This window comes from Heterodontus francisci, chromosome 29 (genome assembly GCF_036365525.1).
Source record: "Heterodontus francisci isolate sHetFra1 chromosome 29, sHetFra1.hap1, whole genome shotgun sequence".
NCBI lineage: Eukaryota > Metazoa > Chordata > Chondrichthyes > Heterodontiformes > Heterodontidae > Heterodontus > Heterodontus francisci.
In genome coordinates this window covers 13,293,845-13,314,034 of record NC_090399.1, presented here as the reverse complement: position 1 = coordinate 13,314,034, position 20,190 = coordinate 13,293,845, and the positions used below count along the sequence as shown (strand labels likewise).

Sequence of the window (20,190 nt, the reverse complement as noted above, 5' to 3'; positions counted from 1 at the left end):
AATGCATACAACATGCATGAATCTTAATACACACTACCTGACACACACTGCTTTTGGTGAGGGAGCGCAGCTCAGCTTCACCAGAATGATACCAGGGCTAAAAGCATTAAATTATGAGCAAAGGTTGCATAAGCTAGAATTCTAATCCCATGAGTATAGAAGAACCAACTGAGGTGTTTAAGGTGGTTTAAGGAGTTGATGTGGTAGGTCGAAATTTCATCTGGTGTGAGACGCCAGAACAAGGGGGGGGCACAACCTTAAAAGCAGAGCTCGGCCGCTCAGGGGTGACGTCAGGAAGCACTTCTTCACACAGAGAGCAGCGGAAATCTGGAACCTCCACCCACCAAACAACTGGTGAGACCAGGGGTCAATTGAAAAATTCAAAACTGAGATTAACAGATTTTTGTTGGGGAAAGGTATTCAGGATTACAGAATCAAGGTGAGTAAATAGGTGTTATACAAAAAACACATGATCGAACTGAATGCACAGCAGGTTCGATGGGCTGAATAGACTTCCCTGCTCCTGTGTGTGTGTCGCTCACGTACAGAGACGGCTGCATTTGCTGACAACGCAACCACTAGCTGGCGCTGCAGTGGCACATGTGCAAATGCAGCCTGTGCCACTAAAATGTCGCAGTCTGCGTAATCAGGCAGCTGCCAGGATTAAAGATGGCCCTGCTCAAATAAATACACGATGGCAACCTAAACACATGGCAGCACACAATGGCCAGAGGGGAGGTAGTGAGGGGGCCTGGGAGGGGACGGAGCGAGCGTGCGGGCGGCGGGGGGAAGGAGGAGAGCGCACCCGCCACCAGCAAGGTCTTTGGCTGCACTCCCCCCGCTCCCCAGACCCCCCTCTCCCCCCCCACCCCTGCTCCCTCCCCTCCCCCCACCCCTGCTCTCTCCGGATCCCTCTCACCATCTGCCCGCGTTACGCGATGACGTCATCTGCACATGCGCCAACCAGCCCCGGCAAAGCAGAACGCATGCGCATGCACAGAGAGTAGGAACCAATTTGTGGAGATTGGCGCAGTCGGATGACGTCAGCTGCCGGCTGCGTTGTCAATAATCACTTTGTTCAAACATTTGGGCTCAGGTACATCCTGCTGGTCCGACAGCTCATCCACAGGGTCCAAGTGCCCCGGGTGTTACCTGGTATCTGGGATCCTGCGGGTGGACGGCCACAGCGGTGTCTCCCAACATGGTCTCGATACGTGTGGTCGCCACCACCACTTCCTCATCTGCAAAGACATGGAAAAGGCAATTACTGTCCGGTGCTGCGATAATTGCTCATTGTTAATCTGGTGCTAAATTGACACACACTAGCACGGGAAGAAGCAAAGACAACAACTTGTATTAATACAGCGCCTTTACTGTTGTAAATGTTCCCAAGGCTCGTCACAAATGATCAAATATTTGACACCGAGCCACATGAAGGGATATTAGGGCAGGCGAATAAACGCTTGGTCAGAGGTAGGTTTTAAAAGAGCGTCTTAAAGGAGGAGCGAGAAAGAGACAGCGAGAGAGAATTCCACAGCTTACAGCCCAGGCCGCAGAAGGCACGGACGCCAACGGTGGAGCGATTAAAATCAGGGGATGCGCAAAGAGGTCAGAGTTGACAACACAGCCAAAAATGTTTGAACTTGGACAACATTGTCATGAAGGAAAGAAACGCGAAAGGGAGGCAATGCCCTGTAACCTCGGAGTCCAAAGGACAGCGGATGACAAAAGTTGAGAAGCCCAGGAAAAAGGGTCACGTTCCAAGACAAGGTTAATGAGAGCAGTGAAGACGAGATGAAGTGGGAGATTGTTTAAAGAACCCTAGCGTGGGTTTTAAAAGCCTCCTGTTCACTAAACAGTAACTCCGGGCTTAAAGCGTGCGGATAATGGGTAACAACAGGATTGAGTTCTACCGTGTTGCATTTCTCGTGCCGTTGTGTGCCGCACTTACAGAACTGTCACACTCCTGAGATCCACGGAATCATATCGCACCGATAAGTCTTCAGGGAGGAGAGCAGGGGTGAACATTTCCAACGAAAGAGAAAAAGGCTTGAACCTTTTGTTTGAAGAAAAGGGAACTGACAAAATTTGGAATCTGGATCCAGTTAAGATTTGAAATTCACTGCCTGTAAGGGTGGTGGAAGCAGATTCAATAAGTTTGAAAAGGGAATTTGATATATACTTACATAGGGTTTTACAGCAGAGAAACAGGCCATTCGGCCCAACTAGTCTATGCCAGTGTTTATGATCCATGAGCCTCCTCCCACCCTACCTTGTCGAACCCCATCACCATATCCTTCTATTCCTTTCTCCCTGGTGTATTTGTCTAGCTTCCTCTTAAATGCATCTAAGCTATTCACCGCAACCACTCCCTCTGGTAGCAAGTTCCACATTCTCACCACACTCTGGGTAAAGACGTTTCTCCTGAATTTCTCATTGGATTTATTAGTGACTATCTTCTATTTATGGCTTCGAGTTTTGGACTCCCCACAAGTGAAAACATCTTCACTGTGACTTAAAGAAAGAAATTGCAGGGTTATGGGGCAAAAAGTAGAATAGTGGAACTAATCGGATAGCTCTGTCGAAGAGTCGGCACAGACGTGATGGGCCGAATGGTTTGCTTCTGAGCTGTATCATTCAAATGATGCCGAGCCCTTGATTCAGTACAGTCTGATCCTTCCAATGCTGAGACTCACTTCCAAACAGCACTGTGGGTGTACCTACACCCCATGGACTGCAGCAGTTCAAGAAGGCAGCTCACCACCACCTTCTCAAGGGCAATTAGGATGGGCAATAAATGCTGGCCTGGCCAGCGACGCTCATGTCCTATGAACTAATTTTTAAAAAAATTTGGTGGATGAAGCCAAGAAATTTCACCCGAGATCAGAAATCCGTATGTAGATGTAGAGCCCCAGGACCAGGCCAAGATTGGGAACCAGTGAAGTGTTGTTAGTGCTAAGAAAGTGCTTCTATTTTTTTTGTTAAATATATGTTTTTGAGGATTTGTATTTAAATTGTGGAGATGGATTGCGGAGTTTGCTGAAGATTTCATAGAAGCTGGACTTTGTTTTGTTGTTGACAGTTGAAAGGACACTGAGATGTTGTTTAAAAACAGCCTTGCTGTACGTCATGTGCTTTAAGCAATAAACGACAGAAACATTAGTGACCTGGGGAAGATGTTTACAGAGAAGTGACAGGCCAAGATTTATAGGGGTCAGGAGGGTTTACTCTTGAGATATTGTTATTGGTTTTGCTTTGGACAGTGTGTTGAGGTGTGACCTGCTTTGAAGACAGCTGGAGAAAACCAGCCAAGAGAGCACCCACCATCAGCTCAGCCTCTTCCATCTCTCTGAGAACCTCCCGAGAATCAAGTGTAAGATATCGAAAAACCGATGCTGCCAAACTGATCCTCAAACGTCGCCCGTAAAGAACTGCTCAAGAAAGATCCCAGTGACAGAATTTTCTTCAAGAATTAGCCAGTGTTTGGCCAAAGCATTTTTTATTGTCTTTTTTTTTGTAACAGACCTCTGCAGAGACAATTTCTGTACTTTTTTTTCAGTGTGTGTGTATGTGAGTGAGAGTTAGTGTCTGGGGAATTTTAAAAGGGGAACTTTCACATTTCAATCTGTGTGCTAATGCTTTGCTTCGTTACTAGAGAAGTCTTGTTTTATAATAAACTGCTAATTTTGTTGTTTATTAAAGAAACTCGGTTGGTGTATTTCATTCTAGGATAGAGTATGTGGTTGACTGGATCAGTAACTGGGTAAACGTTTTAAAAAATAGATGCTGTGACCTGTGGAGAAGTGGAACTAGAAAAGAAAGTGCACTCCTCCCACTCGGTCGTCACATTAGTGTTGGGTTTGGGAGCCAGCAGTCCCCTGCTGATATTGGGAGGAGGTGGAGCTTCTTCAACTAATACAACGCTTTCAGCCTTACTTTAAACTGCAGTTAAAGGGAACAGTAATCACAGAAGATGTAAACTGAAATTACACATGGAGCCTGTCAGTGTCTAAAAGGGCGGTCTTTCATTTAGAGCACAAAATAGTTACCAGATCCACCCAAGACATCTCCTGCCTTTTAAAGACTAGCTGTCACTTTACTAGATATAGAAACAGGCACCGAGAACAGAGAGGAACAGCACTTCTAGTCACCTAGAACTAACTAACTGGATTTGGAATCATCGTGCTTCCGCTAGCTCTTTGAAAGACACTCGTGCTTCGTCCCAACGCCTGCTTTTTGTCCTCATCACTACAAGTTCCTCATCCTCAAGTGTCTGTCCAACCTCCTTTTCAAATTGCTTATGGAATCAGCTTTCACCTTTTCAGGTCGAGCATTCCAGACCCCGACAACTCTCAATGAAAAAGATACTCCTCGTTTCCCATTTAGATCAGTGGTTCTCAAACTTGTTCGTCCAGGGACCACCTACATGTCCTACCCCACCTACTTTCACTTGCCACCACAAAAGAATACCATCAGAACTAACCAAGAAGAATGGTGCTGCTTTTGACGAGACACCAATGAGGCGCTGACTGGTTCTAAGCTGGAGAGCTTCCGTCTCATGTTGGGCCAGCTCCTCCTCTTTGTCTTCGGTTCCACAAGTGCTGAAAGTCCGATCTCGCAGCTATATGTTGTAACACTAGCTTAAATCTTGCTTACAAGACTGCATTGTTGTTGCTCGTGCTTATGGCTCCTGGTGCGCACGGGGGAGCCGGTCTGGTTGTGTGATGTCAGGTGGGTGGTGGTGATGAGGGTTCTGGCCTGTTCTCTCGTATGGTCTTGGCGTCGCGTGTCAGCGACCGCAGACCACCAGGAGAACCCTCGCAGACCATCTGCAGGACACTGAGAACCACTGCTTTAAATTTCTTGCCAATGATTTTGAATCTTGGTCCTCTGGTTATTGGCCCAGGAATAGTCTTTCTCCCTTTATCAAAATCTATCATATTGAAACCTTTATTAAATCGTCTCTTATCTTTCGCTGTCCTAATGGTCCTAACTTTTCCAACCTCCCCTCACTCCTGGTAAACCTCTTCTGAACTCTTTCTAAGGCCTTTACATCTTTCCTGCTGTCCAGAATTGTCCACAATACTCCACAGCCGAGGCCTAACCAGTGATTTATATAGTTCTGAGATGATCTCTTTGCTCTTATATTCTTTGCCTTTATTTGTAAACCCAAGTGACCCATGTGCTTTTTTAAAACCACCCTATCAACTTGTCCTGCTACCTTTAAGGATTTGTGTATCTGGACATCAAAGGGTCTCTGCTCATCTACACTTTTCAGTTTCGCCAAGATCAGTGTTGACTCCTGCGACTCCGTGGGGAAGAGGCAGCAGCATCATCAGGAAGTCTTATTTCTCCAGACCGCAAACCCGGACAAAATTAATTTTTGCCTACAAAAGTATGGATTAATAAATTACAGTCAGCATGGATCTGTTGAAGGAAAATTATGTCTGGCAACCTTGGTTGAATTCTTCAATGAGACAGCAATGAGGGTAATGCAGTTGATGTTGTGAGTATGGACTTTCGAAAGGTCTTTGATAAAGTGCAACATAACTGACTCGTGAGCAAAACCCATAAAATGAAAGGGACTGTGGGAGCCTGGACACAAAATTGGCAAAGGGACAGAAAGCAGAGAGTAGTGGTGAAGACTTGTCTTTTTTCAGACTGGAGGGAAAGGTAGACAATGGTAACAGGGCTACAGGAAAAGTGCAGAGGGACTGTGGACCAATTGCATCGCTCTTTCAAAGAGCGGGCACAGGCACGATGGGCCGAATGGTCGTCTTCTGCGCTGTCAGGTGCGACAGAATTTCATACAAGTGAGAGGGAACTGGAAGTAATTTTCTGCAGAATTAGAATTTGAATCAGCGCTCCGTGTGCCTGGGAGGCGTTCAGTTTTCACTGCACTCACCCGATCCGTCGATTTTATACGCAAAGGAGATCAGAACGCCAAACTCCACTTTGTCCTTGTAATTGGGCACGGGAAGAAGTGTTCGTCCGGTCAGCTCCTTCTTGTCCACCTGATGGAAGAAACACATCTCAGTGTAACGCTTTTCCAAGCCTTCTTCAGATCATTACACTCACAAGGCTGTGCTGAGTTGGAAACCTCAGCCATTCTGGCAGCAAAAGGCACAGCAATCGACCTCCTCCAATTCTGGCCTCTCACCCCTCCATTGTGGGAGAATCGAGAACTCAGGGTCACTGTTTAAAAATAAGGAGTCGCCCATTTAAGACGGAGATAAGGAGAAATTCTTTCTCTCTGAGGGTCGCGAGTCTGTGGAACTCTCTTCCCCGGAGAGCAGTGGAAGCAGAGTCTCTGAATATTTTTAAGGCCGAGGTAGATAAATTCTTGATAAGCAAGGGCGTGATAGGTTATCGGGGTAGGCAGGAATGTGGAACCGCGGTTACAATCAGATCATATTGAATGGCGGAGCAGGCTCGAGCGGCCTACTCCTGCTCCTAATTTGTATGTTCATTTTCTTTGTCCCACCTTTGTCAGCTGGGGCGGCACATTGGCGCAGTGGTTAGCACCACAGCCTCACAGCTCCAGTGACCTGGGTTCAATTCTGGGTACTGCCTGTGTGGAGTTTGCAAGTTCTCCCTGTGACCATGTGGGTTTCCTCCGGGTGCTCCGGTTTCCTCCCACAGCCAAAGACTTGCAGGTTGATAGGTAAATTGGCCATTGTAAATTGCCCCTAGTGTAGGTAGGTGGTAGGAGAATGGTGGGGATGTGATAGGGAATATGGGATTAACGTAGGATTAGTATAAATGGGTGGTTATTGGTCGGCACGGACTCGGTGGGCCGAAGGGCCTGTTTCAGTGCTGTATCTCTCTATGACTATGACTCTATGACCTTCAGATTTCCATTGCCCTTTGTGTGAAAAGGGTTACCATCCAGGGAGTGGCGAGTTACAAAGATAATGGAGTTCTTGACTCATCACAGCGATCAATCTCTATCCATGAGGCTGCAACAGACCCAGGCACAAAGTGAGGAAAACCCCAGTGGTGAAGAGCTTTGGGAACCACAAATCCAAAGTTGCCTTTTTCTTCCCAAGCAGGCAGCACATACACACATCATGGGAAGAATTTCATGCACGCCCCCCGCAGCGACTTCAAAGGTGGGGAAGGCATATAATCCGCGGGATGATGACGGGGGGGAACTCCACCACCTTGCCGCCTCCACCCAAATTAAGTCTGGGGTGGGAAGGGCTATGAACAGCCTTCCCGGCTCGCCACTAATTGACGCCCTTAATGCCGAATTAAGGGCCTTGACCCGCCTCCGCTGGTATTAGCCCAATGGCAGGTTGGTCTGTTGCTGCACGGGGAAGACGCCCAGCAAACCCGTGGTGGTGGGGGATGGAGGGGGGGGAGGGGGGGAGGTCCCCCATTAAAAGGCCCCCAGTGCCTGAACGAGGGACCAGGAATCGGAAAGGAGAGGCCCGCTGAGAGCCCTGCCTTCGCTGCCAACCCCCCTCCCCCATGAAAACCCTCCCGCCCTGAATTAACTGTGGCCTGGGTCCAGGGCCTCAGGTGGGTCCAGTACCGGCAGCAGCCTCCTCCTCTGCGGGGGCGCTGCTCAGTGAAAGAGCGCCATCCTCTGATTGGCCGACAGCTCTCAGAGGGCGGGATTTCTGTCGCCAGGATCCTTGATCCCGGAAAGGCCTGCCACTGTCCACTTAACTGCCTAACAGGCACTTGATCGGACGGGCCTTCCGCAGAGGTGACTTGGGGCTCTCGCCAGCGCTTTAGCCGGTGGTCGAGACCCCTGTCGCCAAGTTAAAATCCCAGGCCAGCTCTCCAATTACTCACAGTGCATCCCATAGTTCCTGTATCTCTACGACAGCACTTTCCACATCCCATTCTCCATCCCCAACACTTCAGAATTCAAAACTGAAGCTCAACCGATCACTGCACAGGATAATGGATATTGCAGGAGGCCTCAAGGTCGAAAACAGACTGGAAAGCTCTCCCCCAGAAGCTGTCAATTGATAATTTCAAAACTGAGATCAATAGATTTTGTTTTTGTTCCTCTGGGACATTAAGCGTTACGAAGCCAAGGCTAAGATACAGATAAGCAATTATCTGACTGAAGGACGGAGCAGACTCGAGGGGCTGAATGGCCTACTCCTGTTCCTATACTGCTCTCAGTCTCTCTAACTCGCAGCACTGACCAGTTGGAGAGGAAACCAGACACCTTTTTTGAAAGTTCGTGTGACAGAGAAGAGTAGTTTTGTCACCATACCAACCAGAAGGGCATGGGTTGGAGATGTGGAATTTCCTGATCAGTGCTCCAAGTGCAAGGTAGGATCACTGAGCAGGAAAATCCCAGTCCAGTATCAATGTGAAAAACATGTCCAGATGTTTTACAGGCCACGAGCAGCACAGATAAAAACAAACTGGCTAAAGGGGTAGAAGGGTGGGGAAGCAGTGGCGTAGTGGTAACGTCACTGGAATAACCCAGAAACCCAGGGTATTGCTCTGGGGACATGGGTTTGAATCCCACCATGGCAGGAGATGGGACTGGAATTCAATTAATAAATTTGGAATTAAAAGCGAGCCTAATGATGGGTGTTGTAAAAACCCATCTGGTTCATTAATGTCCTTTAGGGAAGGAAATCTGCCATCCTTACCTGGTCTGGCCTACATGTTCCTCCTGACCCACAGCAATGTGGTTGACTCTGAAATGGCCGAGCAAACCACTCAGTTGTACCTAACTGCTACAAAGTCAATAAGGAATGATACCGGACAGACCACCTGGCATCGACCTAGGCACCGGAAACGACAACGGCAAACCCAGCCCTGTCGACCCTGCAAAGTCCTCCTTACTAACATCTGGGGGCTTGTGCCAATATTAGTCCCACAGACTAGTCAAGCAACAGCCTGACATAGTCACACTCACGGTATCATACCTTACAAACAATGTCCCAGACTCTGCCATCACCATCCCCGGGTATGGCCTGTCCCACTGGCAGGTGGCAGCACAGTGGTATACCGTGGGGAGGGAGTTGCCCTGGGAGTCCTCAACATTGACTCCAGACGCCATGAAGTCTCATGGCATCAGGCCAAACGTGGGCAAGAAAACCTCCTGATTACCACCTACTGCCCTCCCTCAGCTGATGAGTCAGTACTCCTCCATGTTGAACACCACTTGGAGGAAGCACTGAGGGTGACAAGGCACAAAATGTACTCTGGGTGGGGGACTTCAACGTCCATTACCAAGAGTGGCTCCACTACTGACCGAGCTGGCTGAGTCCTAAAGGACATAGTTGCTAGACTAGGTATGCGGCAGGTGTTGAGGGAACCAACAAGAGGGAAAAACATACTTGACTTTGTCCTCACCGATCTGCCTGCCGCAGATGCATCTGTCCATGACAGTATTAGTAGGAGTGACCACCGCACAGTCCTTGTGGAGACGCAGTCCCGCCTTCACATTGAGGATACCCTCCATCATGTTGTGTGGCACTACCACCATGCTAAATGGGATAGATTTCGAACAGATCTAGCAATGCAAAACTGGGAATCCATGAGGTGCTGTGGGCCATCAGCAGCAGCAGAATTGTACTCAACCACAATCTGTAACCTCATGGCCGGGCACATCCCCACTCGACCATTACCATCAAGCCAGGAGACCAACCCTGGTTTAATGAAAAGTGCATGAGGGCATGCCAGGAGCAGCACCAGGCATACCTCAAAATGAGCTGTCAACCTGGTGAAGCTACAACACAGGACTATCTGCATGCTAAACTGCGTAAGCAGCATGAAATAGACAGAGCTAAGCGATCCCACAACCAACAGAACAGATCTAAGCTCCGCAGTCACATCCAGCCGTGAACGGTGGTGGACAATTAAACAACTAACTGGAGGAGGTGGCTCCACAAATATCCCCATCCTCAATGATGGGAGAGCCCAGCACATCAGTGCAAAAGACAATCTTCAGCCAGAAGTGCCGAGTTGATGATCCATCTCAGCCTCCTCCTGAAGTTCCCAGCATCACAGATGCCAGACTTCAGACAATTCAATTCATTCCACATGATATCAAGAAACGACTGAAGGCACTGGATATTGCGAAGGGTCTGGACCCTGACAATATTCCGGCAATAGTACTGAAGACCTGTGCTCCATAACTTGCTGCATCCCTAACCAAGCTGTTCCAGTATAGCTACAGTTGGCATCAACCCGCAATGTGGAAAATTGTCCAGGTATGTCCTGTACACAAAAAGCAGGACAAGTCCAACCCGGCCAATTACCGCCCCATCAGTCCACTCTCGATCATCAGTAAAGTGATGGAAGGCGTCATCGACAGAGCCATCAAGCGGCACTTGCTTAGCAATAACCTGCTCACTGACATACAGTTTGTGTTCCACCAGGGCCACTCAGCTCCTGACCTCATTACAGCCTTGGTTCAAAAATGGATAAAAGAGCTGAACTCCAGAGGTGAGGTGAGAGTGACTGCCCTTGACATCAAAGCAGCATTTGACCGAGTATGGCATCAAGGTGCCCCAGCAAAACTGACGTCAATGGGAATCAGGGGGAAAACTCTCCGCTGGTTGGAGTTGTACCTAGCACAAAGGAAGATGGCTGTGGTTGTTGGGAGGTCAAACATCTGAGCTCCAGGACATCACTGCAGGAGTACCTCAGGTTAGTGTCGTCAGCCCAAACATCTTCAGCTGCTTCATAAATGACCTTCCTTCAATCATAATGTCAGAAGTGGGGACGTTCGCTGATGATTGCACAATGTTCAGCACCATTCGCGACTCCTCCGATACTGAAGCAGTCCGTGTAGAAATGCAGCACAACCTGGATAGTATCCAGGCTTGGGCTGATAAGTGGCAAGTAACATTCACGCCACACACGTGCCAGACAATGACCATCTCCAACAAGAGAGAATCTAACCTTCTCCCTTTGACATTCAATGGCATTACCATCGCTGAATCTCCCACTATCAACATCCTAGGGACTACCATTGACCAGAAACTGAACTGGAGTAGCCATATAAATACAGTGGCTACAAGAGCAGGTCAGAGGCTAGGAATCCTGCAGCAAGTAACTCACCTCCTGACTCCCTAAAGCCTGTCCACCATCTACAAGGCACAAGTCAGGAGTGTGATGGAATACTCTCCACTTGCTCCACCAACACTTAGGAAGCACGGCACCATCCAGGACAAAGCAGCCTGCTTGATTGTCACCCCATCCACAAAAAACATTCATTCCCTCCACCACTGACGCATAGTGGCATCTACAAGATGCACTGCAGCAACTCACCAAGGCTCCTTAGACAGCACCTTCCAAACCTGCGATCTCTAGTACATAGAAGGACAAGGGTAGCAGCTGCATGGAACACCTCCACCTCCAAGTTCTCCTCCAAGCCACACACCATCCTGACTAGGAACTATATCGCCGTTCCTTCACTGTCACTGGGTCAAAATCCTGGAACTCCCTTCCTAAAAGCACTGTGGGTCTACCTACCCCACGTGGACTGCAGCGGTTCAAGAAGGCAGCTCACCACCGCCTTCTCAAGGGCAACTAGGGATGGGCAATAAATGCTGGCCTAGCTAACGACATCCACATCCAGGAACGAATAAAAAAAAAACATAAAACTCGGAAGTGTAGCAAACTGTGAATCTGAAATGATAAGCTTCAAGGACTCATTGACAAGATGGTGGAATGGGCAGACACACGGCAGATAAAATTCAGGGCAAATGTCAGGTGACACATTTTGGCAGGAAGAATAAGTCGAGCTAATACAAGCAAAATGGTCCAATTCTAATTGCTCCATGAGACCAGAGGCTGTTTGTAAACAAAGCTCTGAAGGTGGCAGGTCACGTTAACAAATCAGTGAATAAAGCAGATGGGATCCTGGGCTCTATAAATAGAGGCATAGTGTATAAAAGCCAGGAAATTAAAGAAAACTTTTACAAAATACTATTTCAGCCCCAGGAAAGCATTGTGTCTAAATCTGGGCACCACTCTTTAGAAAGGAGATGGAGACTTTAGAGAGGGTACAGAAGAGATTTACACGAATGGTTCTGGGGAATGAGGATAAAACTGGAAAAGCTGGGGCTGTTCTCGTTAGAGCAGAGAAGCACAAGAGGAGATTTGATCGAGGTGTTTAAAATCCTGATGGGTTCAGGTAGAGTAAATGAAGAGAAACGGTTTCCAATAGCTGAAGGCTCGATAACCAGCGGGCAGATTGAAGGTGACTGGCAAAATAACCAGAAGCAACATGAGGAAAAACCATTTGGCACCACGAGTGGAGAGAACTGGATAAATACTTGCAGGAGAAAAATTTGCAGGACTGTGGAGAAGAAAGGGTGGGGTGGGGGGAATGGAACCAACTGAACTGGTCTTCAAAAGGGCCGGCACAGACTCGATGGGCCAAATGGCCTCCTTGTGTTCTGCGCTAATCCAAACACAGACCTCAAATTTTGTTTTCAGCATTGGGGAAAGGCTGAATCGTGGATAGGGCTCCTGGGAATAGGGCTCCTGGGAAAAAACTTCCCATGTGCTGAAAAAAACGTGGGCGAAGGATCTTTTATATCAACAACAACCTGCACACAGTGCCTTTAGTGCAGTAAAATATCCCCAGCAGTCATCATCAAAGTTTAACACAGCCACACAGAGAGACATTAGGACAGGTGGTTCAAAAGCTTGTTCAAAGAGGCAGGTTTTAAAGCAGCGTCTTGAAGTCATCCACTGGAACAGGCAGACATAATCCCCAGTTTAACGTCCCATCCAAAAGGCAGCGTGGACGGCACTGTAGCACTCTAAAAGCGCTGCACCGAAGAGTCGGCCCGGATCTGGGGTTCAAGCCCTGCTGTGCGAATCGAACCCGCCACCGTTCTGACTCTGAGGCTGCCCACTGAGCTGAGGAGGTAAAGTTAATGCTTCAGGTACGACCTGTCCAATGGAAAACTTCACCCTGACATTCAGCAGCTGAACTAGTGAAAGCTGACGAACTAGTTTAGCGCTCTAGCACTGGCCGTTCGTACTGCGACCTGCCTCAGCTAAACCTGCAGGATATGCAGACGTGCGGGAATAGAGCACGGATTAGACAGAGCCCGGCCCGCGTCCAAACAGTTTAACTAAATCCCTCAGCAGTACCTCTATGTCGGAAATAGCGGAGTTGAGCGTGCAGGACCAGTTTACCAGCCGTGTGCTGCGATAGATCACTCCTTCATCGTGCAGTCTGACAAAAGCTTCCTCAACTGCGCTGGAAAGTTTCTAGGGAAGGAAAAAAAAAGGCCTTATCAATTAATCCCCCGCTCCAGACCCCGAGGATTAAATCCACCCCGCGAGAGTCACAAACATTCAACATCAGCAATACATTAAAAACTACAATGTGCCTGACAAAAGGGTACCTCACCTTTAACTACAATGGCAAGGTTAATGCAGGAGCACTTTGTGACAGGATGTCCAGGTAAAGACGTTCACTGTAAGTGCCTTGTCGGGACGTTGCAGACATCATGGCGCGGGGCAGGCTCGATAAGAAACAGGAGGAGACGACCATTCGGCCCCTCGAGCCTGCCACATCATGGCTGAATTGCTACCTCATCCATTTTTCCACCCGCTCCCCAGGGTGGAATCCCTGGATTTCCTAAGAGATCAAAAATCGACTGATCTATCTCAGTTTTGAACGTACTCAACACTGGAGCAACCACAACCCTCCGGGGTAGAGAATTCCAAAGATTCACAACCCTCCCGAGGGAAGGGATTTCTCATCTTACTCCGAAATGGTCGGCCCTTTATCCTAAGCCAGGGGGAAACAACCTCTCAGGGGCTACCCTGTCAAGCCCCTTCAGAACCGTGCATGATTGATCAGCTGATCTTTTCCTCCCCTCTCAGTTTTGATCTGAAAAACTTTCACAATGCACATTGGCTACGACCAAAGGCGGAGAGCAGTTCCCATCGCCCGACCCCGCTCAGGGCCCAGGGCCATCGCTGATGCAGCCTGGTAGAAAGTGCCTGCCCAGGTCTACTCACCTCGTCCATCGTGAAGCAGGCACGTTCCCAGTCCAGGGATGATCCCAGTTTCCGCAACTGATGGTAAATACGGTCACCTTTCCTGTAGCAGAGGAGAAAACAACAAACAAAAAACTGTGCATTTCGCACAAGGAAGAGGCTTCACAAAATAAGATGGCCTGAAAGGTTCAACATCAAATGCACATCTTGGGTATCAGGCTGTTACTGGATTTATATCAATACCCGCTATCAGCCGTGGCTCAGTGGATAGTGCACTCCCATCAGAGTTGTGGGTTCAAGTCCCACTCCACAGACTCGAGCACAAAACCGAGGCCGACACTCCCGAGTGCAGTACTGAGGGAGTGCTGCCCTCCCGACTTTCGGGGTGAGACGTTTAAACCTGCTCACGTTTAGTTCAAGGATTGCACAGCATTGTTTGGGAGAAGGCGGGGAGTTTCCCCACTGCCTGGGCCAACAATCCCCCTTCAGCCAAATGCCAGACCAACTGTGGGATCTTGCTGTGCACCGACTGGCTGCCGCACTTGTGCGTGTCAGATTGTGGCAGCCTTGGCCCACTGTGAGGAGACCTCGGGGAGGAAGAATGGACGATATCAGAGGCAGCTTTTTCCTTCCTGCCTGAGGTGGTGGAGGGAGGAGGGGGCAGAGGTGGCGGAAGGCTGAGGGGAGGGCTGCTGAGGAGGTGGGAGGGCCAAGGCCAGTGCGCCCTGAGGTGATGGAGTGCTGAGGGGGAAGTGGGTGGAGGACTGAGGGGAGGGGGAAGAGTGGGCTCCTGCAAGGTGGTGGAGGGCCACGGGCCAAGGTTGCACCCCCCACCCTGAGGTGGAGGGCCGAGGGAGGGGCCCGGTCTGAGGCAGATGTGCAGGGGAGGGTGGGGGGGGGGGGGGTGTTAGCAGTGATTGAAAAAAATGAGAAGGAAGTGAAGGAGCAGGAGCAGCATATTCCCAGTTCGGCAAAACACCGGTTTGCCGGGCCAACCCAGGGATGCGGAGGGAGATATTCCTAACACTGGGAGCTGGGCCAAGTGAAATCAGGAACAGGGAGAAGACTTCCATCCCCGTGGGAAGGAGCCATATTCGGCTCCCAGTCGACCAAACCAGTGCCACTAAGCTGCAACCAACCAAAGCAGCCAAAGGCTCTGCCATGTCACCATCAACACCGATCGGAGGAACCACAGCCGGGACTGGCAGCCGCCCCCCGCAGAGGAATTGCCGACGGAGGCTTCGATCCACACTTACTCGTTCTTCCACTTCCACACCTCCTCGATGAAGCTCTGCCGACCCAGGTCGTGCCGGGTTCTCTTGGACTGTCGCCACAGTCGCTTCTCCACCACCACCTGCGTGGCGATGCCAGCATGATCACAGCCCGGGTTCCACAGCGTCGTCTCTCCCCGCATACGGTGCCTGGTTATGAAAATACAAAAACACCGGAGAACCATAGGAATCTGATCAATGCAAAGTGGACAAGCTGCATTCGACTGGAAGACAGGGACAGAAGTCTCAGAGAACTGCGATTGATTTGGTCAGTCAGGCACGGAGTCTCAGGAACCTCCAGGTCTTACCACATGCAAGGTTGATCACACCCTGAAAAGGGCGGGGGGGAAGAAGGGGAGAGAAAGGGGGTTGGGGGAGAGAGAGGGGGAAGGGGTTATACATAGAAACACAGGAGGGGCAATTTAGCTCCTTGAGTTTGTTCTGACATTCACAGAGATTGTGACTGATTGGCGACCAAACGTTTTTGCCCCATATCCCTTAATACCCGTGCATAACAAAATCTATCAGGTTTTCATGGTGAGTGGTAACATTGAGTAAGACGATTTTACAGTGTTACACCATGTCTGAAAAGGGCAGTTGTTTCCTTGGGGGAAAAAAGGAGTTCTTTGAAGAACTAGCAGCCCTCGACGTTTCAGACAGTTTTCTCTGCCCATCGTCTGGAGAAATAAGGGGTCTCCCATCTAAGACAGAGGTGAGCAGAAATGTTTCCTCTCGGAGAGTCGAGAGTCTGTGGAACTCTCTCCCTGGAGTGCGGTGGAGGCAGGGTCATTTAAGGCAGAGGTAAATAGATTCTTGACAAATAAGGGAGCCGGGTTATGGGGAACAGGCAGGAAACTGGAGCTGAGTCCACAATCTAGATCAGCCATGATCGTACTGAATGGCGGAGCAGATTCGAGAGGCCGGAGAGCCTACTCCTGCTCCTAGTTTGTATGTTCAGTTCAAAAATAAACAACTTCTACCACTCTTTGCACGAAGATTGTTTCCTAATTTTACTCCTGAAATGTCTGGCTCTAATGTGTTGACTATGTCCCCTTAGTCCTAGACACCCCAACAGAGGAAATAGTTTCTCTCTATATGCCATACCTGATTGCCTTAATATCAAAGAACAAAGAACAGTACAGCACAGGAACAGGCCATTCGGCCCTCCAAGCCTGCGCCGATCTTGATGCCTGCCTAAACTAAAACCTTCTGCACTTCCGGGGTCCGTATCCCTCTATTCCCATCCGATTCATGTATTTGTCAAGATGCCTCTTAAACGTCTCTATGGTACCTGCTTCCACCACCTCCCCCGGCACCAAGTTCCAGGCACTCACCACCCTCTGTGTAAAGAACTTGCCTCGCACATCCCCTCTAAACTTTGCCCCTCGCACCTTAAACCTATGTCCCCTAGTAACTGACTCTTCCACCCTGGGAAAAAGCTTCTGACTATCCACTCTGTCCATGCCGCTTATAACTTTGTAAACCTCTATCATGTCGCCCCTCCACCTCCGTCGTTCCAGTGAAAACAATTCGAGTTTATCCAACCTCTCCTCACAGCTAATGCCCTCCAGACCAGGCAACATCCTGGTAAACCTCTTCTGTACCCTCTCCAAAGCCTCCAAGTCCTTCTGGTAGTGTGGCGACCAGAATTTCACGTAATATACTAAGTGTGGCCTAACTAAGGTTCTGTACAGCTGCAGCATGACTGAAAACTTGGATCAAATCACCCTTAAGCTTCTAAATTCTCGGGACTACAACCCTAGTTTGGGATATCTCTCCTCGTAGCTTAACCCTTGCAGTCCAGGTAGCAGTCCAGGTAACATTCCAGTAAATCTACACTGCATTCCCTCCAAGGCTGATATATCCTTGCTAAGGTGTGGGGCCCAGAACTGCTCACAATACTCCAGGTGTGGTCTAAACAGGGCTTTATAAAGCTGAAACATGACTTCTACCCCTTGTATCTCAGTCCTCGAGATATAAAGGCCAGCCTTCCATTAGCCTTTTCTGTACCTGTTCATGACTGTGTTTCTGGACTCCAAGTCTCTTTGGCCCTCCACTGATTCTCACATTTCACCATTTAAAAAGTTCTATCCTTTATAAGCCCAAAGTGGATGACCAACATTTGCCTACATTGAAATCCATTTGCCACAGTTTTGCCCATTCACATAATCTATTAATATCTCTTTATAATTTTGCACATCCACCTACACTGCTTACAATGCCACCTCTCTTTGTGTCATTGGCAAATTTGGATATGTGGCTTTCTACCCACCATCTAAGTCATTAATAAATATGTTGAATAGTTAAGGCACCAACACAGATCCTTGGGGAAAGACCACTAGTTGCATCTTCTCAATTAGAGTATCTGCCTATTGAGTACCTGCCCATTACCCCTACTCTCTGTCTACTGCTGCCAAGTCAAATTCCCGACCACGTCAATAATTTGCCTTCAACTCGAGCTAACAGTCCCATATGAGGGACTTTATCAAATGAGAATGACAGAGAGAGAGAGCGCGCGAGAAAGAGAGAGCGCGTACGCAACAGTGAGCACAAGAGAGAGAGAGCACAAGAGCGAGAGAGAACGCGCACGAGAGAGAGAGAGAGAGCAGAAGAGAGAGCGAGAGTAAATGGAAAAGTCCTGGGGAAATTGATGTACAGAGAGATTTGGGTGTTCAGGTCCATTGTTCCCTGAAGGTGGCAACGCAGGTCAATAGAGTGGTCAAGAAGGCATACGCCATGCTTTCCTTCATCGGACGGGGTATTGAGTACAAAAGTTGGCAGGTCATGTTACAGTTGTATAGGACTTTGGTTCGGCCACAGTTGGAATACTGCGTGCAGTTCTGGTCGCCACATTACCAAAAGAATGTGGATGCTTTGGAGAGGGTGCAGAGGAGGTTCACCAGGATGTTGCCTGGTATGGAGGGCGCTAGCTATGAAGAGAGGTTGAGTAGATTAGGATTATTTTCATTAGAAAGACGGAGGTTGAGGGGGGACCTGATTGAGGTGTACAAAATCATGAGAGGTATAGACAGGGTGGATAGCAAGAAGCCTTTTCCCCAGAGTGGGGGTTTCAATTACAAGGGGACATGAGTTCAAAGTGAGAGGGGAAAAGTTTAGGGGGGATATGCGTGGAAAGTTCTTTACGCAGAGTGTGGTGGGTGCATGGAACGCATTGCCAGCGAAGGTGGTAGACGCGGGCATGATAGCGTCTTTTAAGATGTATCTAGACAGATACATGAATGGGCAGGAAGTAAAGAGATACAGACCCTTAGAAAATAGGCGACAGGTTTAGATAGAGGATTTGGATCGGCGCAGGCTTGGAGGGCCGAAGGGCCTGTTCCTGTGCTGGAATTTTCTTTGTTCTTTGTTCTAGAACGCGAGCGAAAGAACACACACCAGAGAGAGGAGAGGGGGCGAGAGAGAGAGAGAGGGCGAGAGAGAGAGAGGGCGAGAGAGAGAGAACGCGAGAGAGAGAGCGCGCGCGATAGAGAGCGAGCGCGAGAGAGAGACAGCGCGAGAGAGAGAGAGCGCGCTGCTGGAAGCAGGAGAGAATTATTTCAGGCCTACTTTATAAACCTTCACATTTCTAAAGTCACTGCATTCAGTCTGTGGGGAGAGCCCCTCATCTGTATTTTTATCCAACATCAATACTGAAAAGATTTTTCAGGAATTGATCGGCTTGGAATTCTGTCAAAGGGTCCTACTCGAAATGCTGACCTGTCCTTTCTCTTTCAGGCACCGAGCAACCTGCAGCACTTTTCCAGAACAGCCGGTCATTCCTGGGAAGACCGAGACTGAACTGAACCAGCCGTTGCCCTGCGGTCAATCCCTGCCCAGTCGCTAACTGCGGGCAGGAGATGACGGGCCGGACAGTGCCACATCTGAGGCACAGCATCGATCACAGCGGGACATTACCAGCGGGTGAGCGAGTCCTGAATCGCGTTGGTTAGGGCGTGGCCAAGATGCAGCGATCCAGTCACGTTCGGCGGAGGGATGCAGATCATGAACATCCCCTTCGGGTTAGCTTCAGAGATATTGTGCTGCAGGATCAGAAAGAGAACGATTGGATATCAGTTCAACTCCTGAACAGCAACCATAACCTGCATTGATATAGTGCCTTTAAGATAAAAAATGTCACAAGGCACTTCCCAAGAGCAATTATCCAAACAAATACACTCGCAAACAAAAGTCCAAATAAACCATATCCACTGGCTCTCCCTCATCAACTTTACTCGTTACATCCTCGAAGAATTCTAGTAGATTTGTCAAGCATAATTTGCCTTTCGTAAATCCATGCTGCTTCTGCCCGATTCTACCACTGTTCTCCAAGTGCTCTGCTATCAAATCTTTGATAATGGACTCTAGAATTTTCCCACTACCGACGTCAGGCTGACTGCTCTATCATTCCCTGCTTTCTCTCTACCTCCCTTTTTTAAATAGTGGGGTTACATTAGCTACCCTCCAATCTGTAGGAACTGTTCCAGAGTCTATAAAATCTTGGAAGATGACCACCAATGCATCCACTATTTCTAGGGCCACTTCCTTAAGTACTCTGGGATGCATACCATCAGGCCCTGGGGATTTATCGGCCTTCAATCCCATCAATTTCCCCAACGCCATTTCTGTACGAATACTGATGTCTTTCAGTTCCTCTCTCTCACTAAGCCCTGTGTTCCCCAACATTTCTGGTATGATATTTGTGTCCTCCTTTGTGAAGACAGAATCAAAGTATGCATTTAGTTGGTCAGCCATTTCTTTATTCCCTATAATAAATTCTCCTGTTTCTGACTGTAAGGTTATCCCCTGTTTCTAACTGTAATAGTTATCGTTCTTTCCCTTTTTATCAAAAATGATTGTTTAATAATTACTCAATAAAATTACTGTTTTAACACATTATTTGGTGTTAAGTGACTCATTCCTGTTACGTCTAGAGTACGGCTCCAAACCTAATTGAGACTCCGCAGGG

The 20,190-nt window shown here is 48.7% G+C and overlaps 1 protein-coding gene across 4 annotated transcripts in view; it reads right to left on the bottom strand.

The window, feature by feature from the left end:
* Window positions 1-20,190, bottom strand: part of vars1 (valyl-tRNA synthetase 1) — an 84,383-nt gene that overhangs the window by 43,754 nt on the left and 20,439 nt on the right. For all 4 annotated transcript variants that reach the window (XM_068009458.1, XM_068009462.1, XM_068009459.1 and 1 more), the window contains exons 8-13: window positions 19,140-19,264; window positions 15,210-15,374; window positions 13,975-14,056; window positions 13,096-13,215; window positions 5,906-6,014; window positions 1,153-1,241 (exon numbers count right to left, since the gene is read on the bottom strand). In XM_068009458.1, the coding sequence (XP_067865559.1) occupies window positions 1,153-1,241; window positions 5,906-6,014; window positions 13,096-13,215; window positions 13,975-14,056; window positions 15,210-15,374; window positions 19,140-19,264 (690 nt within the window). The remainder of the gene's footprint in view (window positions 1-1,152; window positions 1,242-5,905; window positions 6,015-13,095; window positions 13,216-13,974; window positions 14,057-15,209; window positions 15,375-19,139; window positions 19,265-20,190) is intronic.